This window comes from Balaenoptera acutorostrata, chromosome 1, assembly GCF_949987535.1.
Source record: "Balaenoptera acutorostrata chromosome 1, mBalAcu1.1, whole genome shotgun sequence".
NCBI lineage: Eukaryota > Metazoa > Chordata > Mammalia > Artiodactyla > Balaenopteridae > Balaenoptera > Balaenoptera acutorostrata.
Genome location: NC_080064.1, coordinates 145,272,484 through 145,290,027, shown reverse-complemented (window position 1 = coordinate 145,290,027; position 17,544 = coordinate 145,272,484). Strand labels below are relative to the sequence as shown.

General features: G+C 40.9%; 1 protein-coding gene across 1 annotated transcript in view; it reads right to left on the bottom strand.

Annotated features, from left to right (window-relative positions):
- The window catches only part of LOC130708578 (uncharacterized protein C1orf21), a 129,637-nt gene that overhangs the window by 8,626 nt on the left and 103,467 nt on the right, over positions 1–17,544 (bottom strand). The window contains exon 4 of the mRNA XM_057549760.1: positions 13,577–13,637. Coding sequence (XP_057405743.1) covers positions 13,577–13,637 — 61 coding nt within the window. The remainder of the gene's footprint in view (positions 1–13,576; positions 13,638–17,544) is intronic.

Sequence of the window (17,544 nt, the reverse complement as noted above, 5' to 3'; positions counted from 1 at the left end):
AGGGGATTGGCTGTAAGCTGGCAGGAGGGATCTTACTGATGTGATGAAAATGTTTTAAAACTGGAATGTGGTGATGGTCATGCAGTTTGCTAAGTTTACTAAAAATCACTGAATTGTACATATAAAATAAGTACATTTTATGGCATGTAAACTATAACTTTATAAAATTCTTACACAAGTGTACAAATATTTTCATTGCAGCATTTTTTATAGGCATGGAAAAAACCATCTAATATCCCAAAGAAAAAATGGTTAAAACATAAAAGACAAAACAACAGGATCGGTCATCCACTATGTCCCAAACTGGCAGATCCTTCTTGTACATCCTGCATTTCCACATATATTGCTTTCTTCTCTCATACTCCCTCCTCCCCAGACTTCTCTTAATGGCTACTTAGTTTACGATCTTGTTCCAACATCATAATTTCAAGTGAAAGCTCTAGGGAGAATTGGTCTCTTCCCCTCTCAGTGGTCCTTCCATCCCACCATGTCTTAAAAGTAATTTTAGCCAAAATGTTTGCTTCCCTTACTATAGGGGGCAGAACAGAACATGTCTCTTATTCCCCTTTGTCTTTTTTTTTTTGCTGATAAAGCAAAAGACTTTATTGGGAAGGGGCACCCGGGTGGAGAGGAGCAGGGTAAAGGAACCCATGAGAACTGCTCTCTCCTCTTTGTCTTTTTTTTTTTTTTTTTTAATTTTTTAAATTTATTTTTGCTGTGTTGAGTCTTCATTTCTGTGCGAGGGCTTTCTCTAGTTGCGGCAAGCGGGGGCCACTCCCCATCACGGTTCGCGGGCCTCTCACTATCGCGGCCTCTCTGGTTGCGGAGCACAGGCTCCAGACGCGCAGGCTCAGTAATTGTGGCTCACGGGCCTAGTTGCTCCGCGGCATGTGGGATCTTCCCAGACCAGGGCTCGAACCCGTGTCCCATGCATTAGCAGGCAGATTCTCAACCACTGCGCCACCAGGGAAGCCCTCTTTGTCTTTTTGACACTCAATGGAATCCTTGTGTGGCCCATAGAAGTTTGCTTTAATGAGGCTTATTTCTGCCTGGAAGTGTGCACTGTTATACTGATCATACAGCAGGCTAACTGACAAATGAAGAATTCCTCCTCCTCTCCTGAACCTCTCTGGATCACTGGGAAGCTCCATAGGTTTCTGACCTGTGCATTATTTGGATTCTCCTACCTCCTGTCTGCTTCCTTTACATGATTCATCTTCCTCCTCTCTCTTCCTAACTGTGGGCTTAGTGAGTCTGTTTCTTGACTTAGTTGTGCCTCTTTGGTAGCCTTCTACCCTGCAGTGTGGGGCGGTCTGGCTTTCTGGGCACCAAAGAACATCTTGATTAATGAAACACAATTGTCCCAACAGTATTTGGTACAGACACTTAATGGGCCGTCTTGCTTCTCTGCCCACCTAATATCTTTTTCCCCAAAACTTTTCCTCCATGTATCACCATCCAGTGGCAACCTCGGATCTAAGTTTCTATGGGAGCCTGAACATTTAAACTCTGTCCAAACAGGAATACAGGGGCACGAGAGCTGCATTCCACAGCTTGAGCATCTGTGAACCACCAGCCAGAATCCAGAACAAAGATGACGAGGAGGAGGCGGGACGAGGGTGGAAAAGTGAAATGAAGGACACCACCCAGGGGCTGCTGTTTAATCCTCCTCCTGTAGGGCTGTGGGCCAGGAGTCAGGCGCCCTCCACTGCCTCCTCGGGGCTGCAAGTGTCAGAGCCTCTTCAGTCAGGGAGTGTTTCAGCAGCATTTTCGTTACGGCACAACAACAATTTATAACAAGTTTTGAGGCAATGCCGAAGAAAAGCAAAAATAATTAGCTGTGCTGTTCAAGTCTCCTCCCCTGGCTTATTTCATTAGAAAAATCAATCAAGGCATTAATGGCCAAGTCTGTTTCTAATGAGCTTTATTCTAATTAGACTCGTGCATTATCATTTCAGTTGGAAAAAGGAATCGTTTGTAATTAGCAGTAGGAATATGACAGCCTCTGACTGTTGTGTTGACCATGTATAGGAATGATCACCACGATAACAGCCACAGTGAAAAGAACCCTAGTATATTGGCCTTTTCATTTCCAAGAGAGAATGTATTGACCAAACAGCTTTAAAACTCCCATGAAGTGTTGATTACACCCAAATCCTCATTCTACTGATTCTATCCTTCTAAAAAGGATATTTTAGAAGCTTTAAGGGACCTATTTCTCAAGGTCCTGCTTTGCCTGATGTTGGCACTCAGATGACTTTGATGATGCTTCTTTCCCCACGAGGAGGTGAGCAGGAGTGAGGAAAGGGAAAAGCAGGGATACAGAATGCAGGATGCCCATGTCTCTGGGCCATATTGAACTGATGTCCTAGAGCAGGGTTGGTGACTTTCTCTGTGAAGGACCAAAGAGTAAATAATTTGGGCTTTGCCTTCTAAAGGGTCTCTGTTGCAACTCAGCTCCAGCTATACACATGAAGGCAGCCATAGAGAAAAGTAAAAGAACGAGTATGGCTGTGTTCCAACAAAACTTTATTTGTGGACCCTTAAGCTGGAATTTCACATGATTTTTCACATGTCAGAAAATATTATTCGGCCTTTTGTTTCCCCCAACCATTTAAACACGTAAAAACCATTCTTGTCTGGCAGGCTAGATTTGGCCCATGGGCTGTATTCTGCCCACTTTTGTCACAGAAAATACAATTACCATCTGTAGGTTCAGAGGTTAACTCTGTCACGGGTTCAGGCCCTCTTCCTAAGAGCTCACACAGCAGAGATAAATTCCACCTTGAGAGACATTTCTCTCAAGATGGGGCCAGGGTTCTTCTCCAAAACGTCGTTTTATAAAATTGTTCTTATCTTATAAACAAGAAAACCATCGATCAAAATCAAAATTAAATTTAAAAATTTTCTTACAACCCCGTCTTGCTCATAAATTAGAAAGTTTTCAAGTTTCATTTAAATCTCTGTCCATGTGTCATTTTTATATAGTTTGAATCCTATGATATACAACAAATTTTTTAATTTTATTTTTTTCACTTGCTATTATCTTATAAAAAATTTCCCTGTTATACCTGATTCCTTATAACGATAAAGAGGTACACCACAAAATTTTGCATAATTCTTTGCAGAAGATTTCCAGGTCATTTGATGGACTTAATTCAAAGAGATGTCTTAAATTAGTCTATTCTCAGGTATAAGAGTTCAGATTTAAATACCACCCCCTCACCCCTAAGCCAGGAGAACCCAATTGGTGGATTGGAGCCTCATGGGTCTCCCCGAGGATTCACTTCCTCTAGGACATGAAGCTTCATGGGTCTCCTCTAAGACTCACTTCCTTCAGGACAATGGCTTTAGCAGGCCTGGGATTTCACTCCATATGCCTCCTGACAAAGATGTGCCTTCCAGACAAACTCTTTAGAGCTCTTTGCTCTGAACTAATTGCTTACACCCTAGAATTCATTTTGAACATGGCTGGAGGTTTGGGGAGACTAAGCACACACCTCCTCTCCTTACAGTTTTTAACTGAGAACAGTCAGGTGAGAATCAGCGCTCTTGCTGGATTAGAGAACCCAGCAGGCTCTCCTTATCCCCTCTCTTCCCACCCCCCTGAGGCCTTATGGATGGTGACTGACTCACCCAGTGACAGGTGGAGAGAGTAGAGAATGCTGGGTTTGCCCCTCTTAATGCTCCATGGGCTACCCTACCAGACAGGGGAGAAAGTGACAAGTTGGTTCCTTTCCCTCCTGCCTACACAGAGGAGCAACATTGTTTGCTGGACCACAGTGCTCACCTTCCCTTTCCTTCCTCTTTGCTTTCAGAATAGGAAGCACATGCATTTGGCCAGGGAGAGGACTGCAGCTACTGATGAGACGTCCCTGCCCGCAGAAAGCACAGAAGAGTGAACTAGCCAGATATGAGGGAGAAAAGGCCCAGCGAGCAGTGAGGAGTGGGTGTCCTGGGCCCACGGTTGGGGAGAACATGTCCGTTTGGCTTCCTTCCTCTTCCAGGACATGGCTAAGGTGGGCAAACTGCACCTTAGAAAGAGGAAGAAAAGCAGCGTCCATGGGATTTCATGATGGATCCTGAGGTTTCCATTGGCCTGATGAATCTAAGACATTTCCTGGGAATTAACACTTTGGGAGGATGACAACTGGGGGAGGCCCAGAGGACACATCAGAAGCTGGGCAAACAGAACTAACTGAATTTGTGGGGACTGTTTAGCCTAATAAGTTATGAAGCTCTGATTATATTAAGGCTTGTCACACATTTGATCAACTGGCCAATAAGAACAGCAATGAACAGAGGTCAACTCCATCTGCGGCCACGACTATCAGAGCCCTTGGAAATGGGAGCGGTTTCAAATGAAATTAAAACAGGAGCACTGGGCTTCCCTGGTGGCGCAGTGGTTAAGAATCCGCCTGTCAATGCAGGGGACACGGGTTCGAGCCCTGGTCCGGGAAGATCCCACATGCTGCGGATCAACTAAGCCCGTGCGCCACAACTACTGAGCCTGTGCTCTAGAGCCCACGAGCCACAACTACTGAGCTCACATGCCACAACTACTGAAGCCCGTGCACCTAGAGCCTGTACTTCACAACAAGAGAAGCCACCGCAATGAGAAGCCCGTGCACTGCAAGGAAGAGTAGCCCCCGCTCGCCGCAACTAGAGAAAGCCCGCGCGCAGCAACGAAGACCCAATGCAGTCAAAAATAAATAAATAAATAAATAAATAAATTTATTAAATAAAAAAACAAAACAAAACAAAACCCCAGGAGTACTTCAGGTGACTTAGAGCATGCCTTGGTGCCCGTGTATTAGTTCCTCCTGAAGGTTTTCTTCCACCAAACTGTACATAGGCGGATGCAGTGGAAGGTGTGAGCAACGCCATTGACCACTGTGTAATCTGCTTGTTTTCCACCTGACATTTTGTCATACACATATTCCTCTTTTCATAGACTTCTCTGAATTTTGAGAAATTTAAAAGATACAGAAAAGTATAATGAATGTAACAAACACTGCATTTCAACCACAGGCATAAGAACTAGTAATATTTTGTAACATTGCTTCTAGCTGCCACTCTCTCCCTGAAGAAATGAAACTACCATCCCAGTCCCATTCCCCTTCCCCCATCCCCAGGTGCAACAATGGTCATGGGTTTGGTATCATTTTTGATACTTTAATATTTATATCATATTCATAATATACCAAATAAACTATACATCTTGTATATGAATGTTTACATACATAACAAATATAAATACATGCCATTTATAAATATATCATATAAAAACGTACTATAGGGCTTCCCTGCTGGCGCAGTGGTTGAGAATCTGCCTGCCAATGCAGGGGACACGGGTTCGAGCCCTGGGCTGGGAAGATCCCACATGCCGTGGAGCGACTGGGCCCGTGAGCCACAATTACTGAGCCTGCGCGTCTGGAGCCTGTGCTCCGCAACAAGAGAGGCTGCGACAGTGAGAGGCCCGCGCACCGCGATGAAGAGTGGCCCGCGCTCGCTGCAACTAGAGAAAGCCCTCGCACAGAAACGAAGACCCAACACACCCAAAAATAAATAAATAAATAAATTTATTAAAAAAAAACAAAAAAAAAACCAACAAAAAAATGTACTATAGTAATGTGTGCGTGCACATGTATATGTGTGTGTATAACTGGTGTTTAATAAATATTTGTTGAATGTCCATCTAAAAACAATGTATGGTTTTTTAAATTTGTATGGTGTCATACAATTTTTATCATTCTGCTTATTCCTCTATTCATTTAATAATATGATTTGAGATCTATAATTGTGGAGATATATATATATATATATATATATATATATATATATATATATATATATATATATATATACGCCTGGGTCATTTCTTTTAACTGCCGCATGATATTGTACTGTGGGACTATAAAGGATTTTATTTATTCATTCCTCTAGTGCTAGGCACTTAAACTGCTTCCAGGTTTAAAAACTTTTTTTTTGCTACTGAGCATAGTATGTATGCTTCAGTGAACTTTATTGTACACATGTAAGAGAATTTCAAGGATATAGACTCATAACTTTAATTGATGGTTTTTATTGGTTTGCATTAATAGTATTTCCTTATATATGCTGGCTACAGATCCTTTTCATGTTTTAAGTATTGCAAATATATTCCAAACTAGTTTACTAGAAGCTCTGCATTTGGGAATTATGAGACTTATTAATAAGATAGATACTGACCCATGATACTCACCTGACTCTCTGTGTCTATTTTAAATTTGTTTAGAACCCAGAAGGAAGGCAGAATATGATTAAACATCTCCAAACCTCCAACAACCATTTTCGAGAATATGAGTTTAAAGTATTTGGTACTCCTCTTTTGAGTATATTTAGAAAAATGGGATTAAAATGAGGGCAATCTAGAAGTGTCTGCCCCAAGAATGCTTCCTCTAGCTCTCCACAGAATTTCAAAGAGAGGAATAAGTATCCCACAAATAACAAGATATCTCAGATAAACATTTCAAGAAATGTACAAAACATAGTATGTTTTATAATTCTTTCCCAATTGGTATAAAGGGGCATGCCTCATTCTTTGCTACAGAGGGTTCTGTTTAGTGGGAGTTTGGAAAGTTGGGGGTAAATCAGATAAGGTACTCTCTGAAGTCCCTCCCAACTCAAAACTTTATGCTGCTAGATTAGAAGCTCCCTAAAGGCAAGGACCCAATTTCCTAATTCCTCATGGTGCAGCTCCATGACCCTGGCTCATTTCTGCATCCAGAGAACACATTCCAGATAAGCTTGTTAAATGAATCAAAGAAGTTAGTCTTATCGCTTTAATGATCTTGTTAGGGATCCCCTTTCCTAACTTTCTGTTGTTGTTATAAGCATTTTAAGACTAGTATTAATGAATATTTGCAAAAGCAGGTTTTAAGCAACCCACAAGAATTAAAAAAGAATGAACTCTCCAAACAGCAAAAATACAGATAGGGATTCAGAGGTACCGAGGCCACTGACTCATGGACTCATTCTGCAATCAGCTCAAAAGCTGGCACAGGTTATTTAATGGCTCTATAAATGTTCACACGAATCTAATTCCTTAACATGTTTATACCACACAGGAGGGAGGTGGGCCAGTACACTGGAAAATATCCTGTTCTAATCTATACCACAGGAAGGCACTTGCTCAAGCAAGGTTCAAGCTGATAAGTTCTGCATGTTCAGTTTCAGTCACCACCTCCCCCAAATCCATCCTCTACAAATGGCCTTTATGATGTGGATACAGGCAACTTCAACCAAAATAAAAGCTACCAATCACAGAGCACATACAACACATCAAACGCTCCGCTATAGACTCTACATGAATTTTCTTTAATTTCCCGGACAAGTTAGTATTACTATCCAAATTTTTTGGTGAGGAAACTGAGGATCAGAAAGGTTAAACAATTAGCCTGGGGTCACACAGCTACTACTGGAGTGGGTCTTCGGATTTGCCTGGGGTTTGAAGCACAGGCTCTTTCACTTGCTCCCTGCTGCCTCTTTTCTTGACCTTTGTCAGTTCTGTTTCTTGGCACTGTACCTACTACATACCTGCCATGGGGCTCCTAACTGTTAAGAGCCCCTCCCATCACGCTGAGCCCTCTGCTACAGGAGTCTGCCCCATCACACCTCCTTCCTTCATGTGCTTCTACTTCTGCTAAGCCCAGTGGTCTTATTTGCCCCGTTCACTCATTCAACAAATTTATTAAGACTCTGTTCTGTCTCAGGCCCTGTGCTAGGTTCTAGGCAGAGACCCAATTTTTATCCTTAGGGAACCGTCTATGTAATGCTTCGAGTTCTTTTAGAGATGCTTCAATAATAAATCAGCAGTGACAGAGGTTGGCACCCTCTCTGTCCCCAAGGGCCCTCTGTAGGGCTAAAACAATGCCCTTGGATGCTAGGCGCAAAGAGTGGAAAGGCCATGGGGAGGAGGGGAAACAGACAGCCCAGGAAGAGGACGGGAAGGAGAAACCAAATGGGAGCAAGACCAAAAAACGACACAAGCCAGCATCACTGTCTCTCTGCTCTGAGTGGCACCTTGGGCCGCCTTCCTTTGCCCAAGTACCACACCCATGGCAAAATGACACCATTCACCGACTGTGCCCCAGGTTGCTGTTGAGTTCAGAGCACTGTCGGCCTCACTGCATTCATAAAAATGGCATGGTTTTTATTTGTATTCATGTACTCCACTGTTCTGGAACCTGGACTCTTCTCCTTTGCTACTCCCTAAGGCGCCAGGCTGATAGAACCTCAAGAATTCTCTGAAAATCAAGCCCTCCAGAAAAAAGAAAGTGAGCAGAGCCTGGGTGTGTTGCATCCTTCCAGGCTTGCTGCCTGCTTTATTTTCCTTGGCTGCGTGACCCATGACTAGTAGCTACATGGAATGCTGGGGAACGCTAGGATCCTCAAAGCCCACGGTGTGCACTCTCTTCGCCAGTGGCTCCTGCGCCAATGTTATCATAGTAACTATTGAGAAGTCACTTGCATAAAGCTATGCAGTGGGGAGAGAAACAAAACAGGGCTGAGTCACAGCCTTACCCTGTAATTACAGCTTTACTTTGGCCAGCGAATGAGGAAAGGTACATACAGGAGAGAGACGAGGCAAGGCAGGGGGATGAAGGGAAAGGAGACACAAGGCAGGGTTTGGTTATTGGCAAAATTAAGGCCCAGCTGTGTTTCCCATGGAGCAAGGAGCTGTTTAATGGAATATCGGCAGCCCAGCCCAGTTCCAAAACACACGTGCCAGCAAGAGCATCTCTCTGCCAGTGCTGAAGGCCCTGGTTGTTATGGAAATTGACAAGCTGGTAGGAGGGACATGCTATGACTTCCTCTGTACACACGGGGCAGGCCGGGTGACATTCTTCAGGATCTGATACAACAGTCCCATGTTTCTCATCACTGGCGGCACTGAGGAGGCCTTTAAACGCACCACCAGAAAGTAAAACCTATCATCACCTGCAGGTGCCAAATATTATATTCGATTCTATAGCAGCTCTGCAGTTAAACAGTCTACTTCAGGAAGAGTTTATATATAGAACCAAAAATCATGGCTCATAATTACACACAAGTCACTCTCTTTACCAGATGAAAAGCAAACACCTTCGGATCTCTGACACACTGATTCATAACGTAGTTCAGACTGATCTGACATAATATTAAGAAAAGGAGCCCTTGAAATAAATTTATAAGTGCAGACTTACCATGTCTCTCACCCACTAGGTTAGTTCTGGGGCCAAGGAAATCAGGCCACTTCAGGAACCCAAACATTTTCGAAGTGTAAATGATTTTTCAACAGATGTAAAGGTCTACAGATAAACATCTTTTAAAATCAGCTGGTTTTAAATCCATACGCTGCTCTTTCTAAGACATCTCCTCAAAAGGTCACATTGAATAATTCCAGTCAACAGAGGCGGCGTCTCAAAATCGTACAGGAATATGCAAGGCATGGTGGCAGTCTGCTGCCACCCTCGGGGGGTGAAGTACTATGAGCTATTCTCAAAGAGGAGAAGGGAGCTATGAGAGGAAGGAGAGTGGGTTTTCTCGGAGTTATCTGTGCTCAGTTTCCTAATTTTCTTTACAGTCAGAGATATATATGGATAAGATCAGACCCTGACGAGACTCGTGGGTGCTCATGGGTGTAGTCGGGCCCTGGATCTGAGCAAAGCCCATCAGTGAAATGCACAGGTTCTTTGCCTGGGGCCCAAGGACAGGCTCCAGACGGTTATAAAACTCTAAAATTTTACTTAAGAATTTTGTGTATATGGTATCATGTGCATTTTTATAGGGAGAGTCTTTATAACTTTTACAACATTCCAAAAAAATGCCCATGACCCAACAGAGCTTAAGATGCTTTTCACGAGGAAAACTAACCAGATGCAATTGGCATTGTACTGAGACATTCTTTATTTAACATTCAGGGTTCTCTCTGAGAGAGCAAAAGACTTCTCAGTTGTCAGCTGTTCTTACATCTTCCTAAAGCAAAATATAAACCCCTGCGTTTGCCTGGGAAAGACAGTATTAATTCAGATACTTAAAAAATGTATTTACTTTTTCTGCTTCTTACAAGTAAACTCAAATATACAGTAGAAAGCATATCTTAAAATCTGATGTGATCTGTCTTTGGTACAATATTCAGAAACTCCTCCACAGGGCCAAGTTTTAATAATCTAGATCTCTTCTTTCTCCTCTAAGTATAGTGAAAGATGAGAGTTTAAAATCATTATCTTGTTCTGCAGTAAACTGTCATTTTCTTTAAGCTGTAAAATTAGGCAAATGTCGCCACTTCACATAAAGTTCAGGAGCCTGTGAACTGTCAGGGACAACTATAGAACGTAATGGAATAATGGTTAGGTATCAGAGTGAAAAATAAAGGTGAAGTAAGTGAAGAGGTGAAGATAAATGAGGTGCTCCCATTGTTTCACAGCATTTTTTTACTCTCCAAAAGGAAAAGCAAAAGTAGATCAGAGCTTACAATGCTCTTTTGAACTCTCACTGCTCTCCTGACAAAAATCTCTCCCGGGGTCATCTCCAGATGCAGCTCAGTGTCCTGGCCTTCTTCACGCCAGCATAGTGAAATGGTGCCAAGTGTCCAAGGATGTCCCAACTGCCTGGTTCATGGACCTCAAGTTTCAGCACTTGACCCCTGAAACACCTACGTTCAATACAGGAGGACCTGACTCACGGTGATAATGGCGTAAGGGGTGATGGAGGAAGGACTCCTCCATTGGTAAAATAATTACCTTTTCAAAGAAATGTGCATTTAAAACTGAGCTCCTCAAGTCAAGGGACTCTTTCCTACTTATTTTGTATCCCTTATTTCCTATCTCTTTTTCTATCCTGAGTCATAGCATAATGTCTGGTATGCTAAATAATTAAATGATGCTAAATAATTTAGCATCAAAAGTGCTAAATAATTTTTTAATGCATTTTTGCTACTTGCTTTTCTTTGACACCAATAACTTCTTAGAAAACTGCTTGCCCAGTTGTGGTGCAAAAGTAAACTGCAGCTCGGCACCATGATCATTTTTGATTTACAGTAGTCCACACTAAGTTTCCCTGTAAGTATTAAACCATCTAGCAGTCCTTGTTTCCTTATACTAATGGTACTTTTGCATATATCTTGAGAGAGACAGAACAGAGATTTCTCTTAGTATGGAGAGGAGAGTTGAAAGGTAAATCAAACTATGCCCTGTAGACATTCAATAAATACAAAGGATGAATCAAGGAACGGCAGGTTTAAATCTCTACAGATTCACTCAACTTTGCTTCTTACCAATTTAAGGAAGAAAAAAGGAATTCCTGGACATTTCTGAGAAAGATTATATCTCAAAACTCAAGGCCTCTCAGAATGACTCCAATTTTCAGCATGAAGCTCTGAGTTTAGTTTTTTAAAATCAATCCTATATAACCTAAAGAATAGATATGAATTGTATTTATGGTTGTCCAAATATTAGTTGGACCAAAGAAATATTTAGCAGTGGTAAAAAGTCAGGAAAATGATTCATAAGAATCCAACTTCCAATTTTGGTTATGTAAACTATGGTGAAGATTATATTAAGCTGAACACATATATTAAAAAGGAACATTTTAATTTGGGGAGGCTTAATGTTTAGATGATACATAGGATAGCATATTCACAAAATTCAGAAGGATGAACTTTAGATAAGAGAGCAGAAATAGGAAAGTTTGATTCAGAGAAGATACAAAATTCCCTTAGAAATGTGTAACTGGGCACGTATCACAGATTATATAACAGCTCGTTTTTGAATATAAACGTATTCAATATATAGTGGGAACACTGTTTATGCTGAATCTATAAATGTTCCTTCGTCCAAGGAAAGTTCCATCCAATAAATGATCAAGTTATAAACTTTGCTTTTGTTGTGCTAAACACATCATAGTCTACATCCTGGATGCAAAGTAAGAAGGAAAGTAGAATTTCAGATGGGAACAATGAATTTCAGTTTTGAGTAACAAGAGGTAGAATTTCAATTATGGAATCACACCAGAAAGAGATTAGATCATTTAAAACACCTTGTCAGGGTCTGTGAATGTTGTTTAAAAAGATAACTTACAATTCAGGTCTCAATTTTTACAGACTACCTCTGACTACGAAGCAAATATTTTTATTGCCAAAAAGCTAGTGGAGGAAAAATAATCCAGAGAAGGATCTTCACCATTACAGTAGGAACAAAATATTGCTTTTTATGCTTCTCTTTACTGAAAACAAAATGTTACTGGCAAGTTGAACAGCTTTTGAACCAATATGTGAAACCTGGTAATTATTCCTAGATGATGTTTTCAATCTAAAAAGTCAGGCATAAGCTAAAATTTCACTAAAAGTAAAAAAGAAAAAATACTCAAATAAGAATGTAAGCATAGCCAAGGAACACTATAGATTAAACTATTATTTTAGTTCATTACCCATTTCTATTTTTCACATTGGTAATATATGCTGGTCTTTTAATGGTGCATTAGAAGATTATATAATGATTCTTTCAGGAGAGGTCCACCTCAGAGAAGAGTCTGCAACTGAAATATGGATGAATTTAAGACCTCTTTCACTATCTTCCACTGACTGATAGGTATATAACCTAGGAATTCAGGAAGAAATGCTCAAGGGCCGCAAAAAGTAAAAAAGAAGTAAAAATTAAAATGGAAAACATTTCAAAGGCAAAATTGGCCCGTGATGCCTTAACCATAGTCGTGATATGTTCTGAATTTAGAATTTAACTCTTCTTCAGAATAAGGTTTTCAAATTATAATTCTCAGATGTATAACTTTAGTATTTAAAATTCACTTCCTGCAGTGATAAATTTAAATTCTCTAAGCATGTAAGCCTTTAATGATTACCATATTGAACCCTTCATTCAGTTAATTCGCATATGGCACTCTGAGATCATAAGTATGGATTAAATTTCCACATGAATCAACTTTGTGTCTTACTGTCACTGTAAAATCCACACACTTTTAGAGAAGCAACCCGGAGACTCTGCTTTGGAGTCGGACAGACGTGAGCTGGAATTCTAACACTACTGCTATTAGCCTTGCAAACCTGGGTAAGTTACTCAAGCATGAGCCTCAATTTCCTTATCTGTAAAATGCAAATATTACCTGTCTCACGGCCACTTCCCTGAGGTAAGGTATTGATTGCAACATGTTTGCGACATTTGTAAACAACTCAGAGCAGCGTTGGGTATGTAGTAGACAGGTGCTAAGGACCTCCTTGCTTGCAGTCTGAGGTCCGAGCAGGGCATCAAGTGCAGACAATACACAGTGATAGATAGCAATGCTCTGTTTCTAGGCAAAGGCTCTTACCAGTCTCTACCTGACCTGCCATACTTTAATGAATGATCAACGGTAGCCCAGGATCCTGGGAAGCTCTGTTATACATTAAATATTCTCCTAGCCACATTGTGGTGTGGGGATGTTTTGTTTTAACTCTAACCATCCCTTTGCAAGAAAAGCTTTGTAACAGAATAAACCAGAATATCGTTACTCTAACTCATGAGGCAACATTTCCCTTGAAACACGTTATTTTACTTCTTACCTTTTCAATTTTTTCATCCAGCATTCTGAAGAATTCTTGTTGGCTTTCAGAGATGTGCATGCTGAAAAACAAAGAGTAGTTAAGTGCATATTTCAGTGTTTTCTTAAACCTAGCTCCCTCAGATGAAAAATGCTGAGTCCCTAAACTTTGGGGCAGTCATTTATTTCTTGCAGACTTTTCCACTGAAGTACTCTGAAGTCACACTAAGGATAAATGTCATTACAGTAATCCTGCAAACGTGTTTCATAATAGTCTACCAGTTCCTATGATTTAAGGAACGCAATTTCCTTTCAACGTACACGTTATTTATAGTGGTGTTACTGGCAGGTGTGTGCCCAGTTTTTGCCTTGTGATTAAAACAAAAAGCACAGGCAAGCAGTACATGGCATATTTCAACCCTGTGTGTAACCGTAACAAGAAAATATATCCTAGTTATTACATTAAAATGTGTATTTCACACAGGCTGTCAACATCAGCATGGTATTCAGCTGACTGTATAGGTGTGGGCTGGCAGCAAACGAGCCGAGAACTTGACCTGAATATCTCCTGTACTGGTGACAGCAAATGCACCTCTTTGGAACTGAAATCCACTGGAACGTGAGAGTAAGTGAGGAGGCATGTCTGAGTAGCCCTCGCCCTGTGTGTTTACCTGTTCTTTGCTATTTAACGGCATACTTAATGAGACGGACGTGGTTAGTGAGGACAAAACTAAGAAGGTAAGGAGAGCAGAGAGGATTCACGGACAGGAGGGAAAGGACCTTGAATGGAAGGGTGACTTTTGTATTCTCAAACCCCGATGCACTAACTGAGCTCTTTCAGATAAACTCCGTTATCCCTAGAGGTGCAGCAGACCCTGCCAGGTGGAGCAAACACCCACCATGGAGATCCTCGTTACCTGTGTGTTGTCTTAGAGATGGTGTAACCAGACAGTAAGCGTGGGGCTTACTCTGCTATTCTTCATGCGTTCCTTTCAGAGAGAAGCCCTAAATCTCTTCCATAGGGACAGAGATAGAACTTTCACTCTGATGAAGTCAATTACCCCCTACCGACTGACTCCCGCCTAGGTAAATAGGGATGTCCTCCTCTCACGTGGAAACTATCAACACAGTGGCATTAATAATAGTTCTTACCTTCCAGGGTACACACCGCACTATGAGAAACAGTCCCTAGGTAACAACTTGATTCTTAAACCCCTTCTGATGGACAAGTTGATGATTGTGAGTGAGGGGAGGAGACGGAGAAGCATGCTGGGCTGGCTTTACTGTCTTTCTTCAAGATTTAGGAAGGGATAATTGGATTGCTTCTCATTTAGTTTATAAAGTATGAATACTTGATGCTAAGATTAATTAGATCTAAAAATCTTTTATAAAAGCCTGTAGGTTGGGATTTAACTACTACAGCTTAACAATTTCGGCTATTCCTATTTCTCTCTAATTACTAAAAGTCCACCTTGGAAAACACAACGCTTCCCTGGAACATTTCTTTTTTATTGAGGTATAGTTGATTTGCAATATTATATTAGTTTCGGGTGTACAACATAGTGACTCAATATTTTTATAGATTATCCTCCATTTATACCCTGGAGCATTCTTGTGGCTCCCAGCTGGTCCCGGCAAAGCTCTTGTGAGTTAACCCTGCCGTCAGAGCCTCTTCTCTCTGTGACTTGTCAGTTTCCTGAGACTAGGGTGATGATACTATTGAATCTTAATGACAAGTAATCAAACGAAGGAAAGATGGACAAAATGAGCTCTAGAACTGAAAGATACACGGCTCCCATTTTAAGTGACTTAAAAAAAGAAGCTTCCAAACAATGAACAGCTAAGCTGTGAAAGTATAAGAAGGCAAGGTCTTAATTCCCAAACACTTCACCTGCAAAAATGAAATTCCATTACTCCTGACAAATCTTAGCCGAAACACAGTTATTTCTTCATGATCATCATTACTATTTTTCAATTGCACCTCAGGGAAGTGGCATAATCCTAATCCTCACAGCAGGACACACCCTGGCTAGTAGTTCATGGCTCACTTTTATTTAGTTATTTTTTAAAATAATAGTATAATAAGCACCCATGAAACCAAAACAAAAAACCAAAGCTGAGATTTTTATTTATTTATTTTTAACACCTTTATTGGAGTATAATTGCTTTACAATGGTGTGTTAGTTTCTGCTTTATAACAAAGTGAATCAGCTCTACATATACATATATTCCCATATCTCCTCCCTCTTGCATCTCCCTTCCACCCTCCCTATCCCACCCCTCTAGGTGGTCACAAAGCACCGAGCTGATCTCCCTGTGCTATGCAGCTGCTTCCCACTAGCTACCTATTTTACATTTGGTAGTGTATATATGTCCATGCCACTCTCACTTTGTCCCAGCTTACCCTTCCCCCTCCCTGTGTCCTCAAGTCCATTCTCTAGTAGGTCTGCGTCTTTATTCCCGTCTTGCCCCTAGGTTTTCCATGACCTTTTTTTTTCAGATTCCATATATATGTGTTAGCATACGGTATTTGTTTTTCTCTTTCTGACTTACTTCACTCTGTATGACAGACTCTAGGTCCATCCACCTCACTACAAATAACTCAATTCTGTTTCTTCTTATGGCTGAGTAATATTCCATTGTATATATGTGCCACATCTTCTGTATCCATTCATCTGTCGATGGACACTTAGGTTGCTTCCATGTCCTGGCTATTGTAAATAGATCTGCAGTGAACATTGTGGCACATGACTCTTTTTGAATTATGGTTTTTTCAGGGTATATGTCCAGTAGTGGGATCTCTGGGTCATATGGTAGTTCTATTTTTAGTTTTTTAAGGAACCTCCATACTGTTCTCCATAGTGGCTGTATCAATTTACATTCCCACCAACAGTGCAGGAGGGTTCCCGTTTCTCCACACCCTCTCCAGCATTTATTGTTTGTAGATTTTTTGATGATGGCCATTCTGACTGGTGTGAGGTGATACCTCATTGTAGTTTTGATTTGCATTTCTCTAATGATTAGTGATGTTGAACATCCTTTCATGTGTTTGTTGGCAATCTGTATATCTTCTTTGGAGAAACGTCTGTTTAGGTCTTCTGCCCATTTTTGGATCAGGTTGTTTGTTTTTTTTTTTTTTGATACTGAGCTGCATGAGCTGCTCTTAAATTTTGGAGATTAATCCTTTGTCACTTGCTTCATTTGCAAATATTTTCTCCCATTCTGAGGGTTGTCTTTTCGTCTTGTTTATGTTTTCCTTTGCTGTGCAAAAGCTTTTAAGTTTCATTAGGTCCCATTTGTTTATTTTTGTTTTTATTTCCATTTCTCTAGGAGGTGGGTCAAAAAGGATCTTGCTGTGATTTATATCATAGAGTGTTCTGCCTATGTTTTCCTCTAAGAGTTTTTATAGTGTCTGGCCTTACATTTAAGTCTTTAATCCATTTTGAGTTTATTTTTGTGTATGGTGCTAGGAGGTGTTCTAATTTCATTCTTTTACATGTAGCTGTCCAGTTTTCCCAGCACCACTTATTGAAGAGGCTGTCTTTTCTCCATTGTATATTCTTGCCTCCTTTATCAAAAATAAGGTGACCATATGTGCGTTGGTTTACCTCTGCGCTTTCTATCCTGTTCCATTGATCTATATTTCTGTTTTTGTGCCAGTACCATACTGTCTTGATGACTGTAGCTTTGTAGTATAGCCTGAAGTCCGGGAGCCTGATTCCTCCAGCTCCGTTTTTCTTTCTCAAGATTACTTTGGTTATTTGGGGTCTTTTGTGTTTCCATACAAATTGTGAAATTTTTTGTTCTAGTTCTGTGAAAAATGCCATTGGTAGTTTGATAGGGATTGCACTGAATCTGTTGATTGCTTTGGGTAGTATATGTAACCACCAAGCACCTTAACAAGATAAATTCCCACCCCCAAAAAACCTCAAACAAGATAAATCCCCACCCCAAAATCCTTTTTCAGATGTCTATATGGCCCACTCCCTC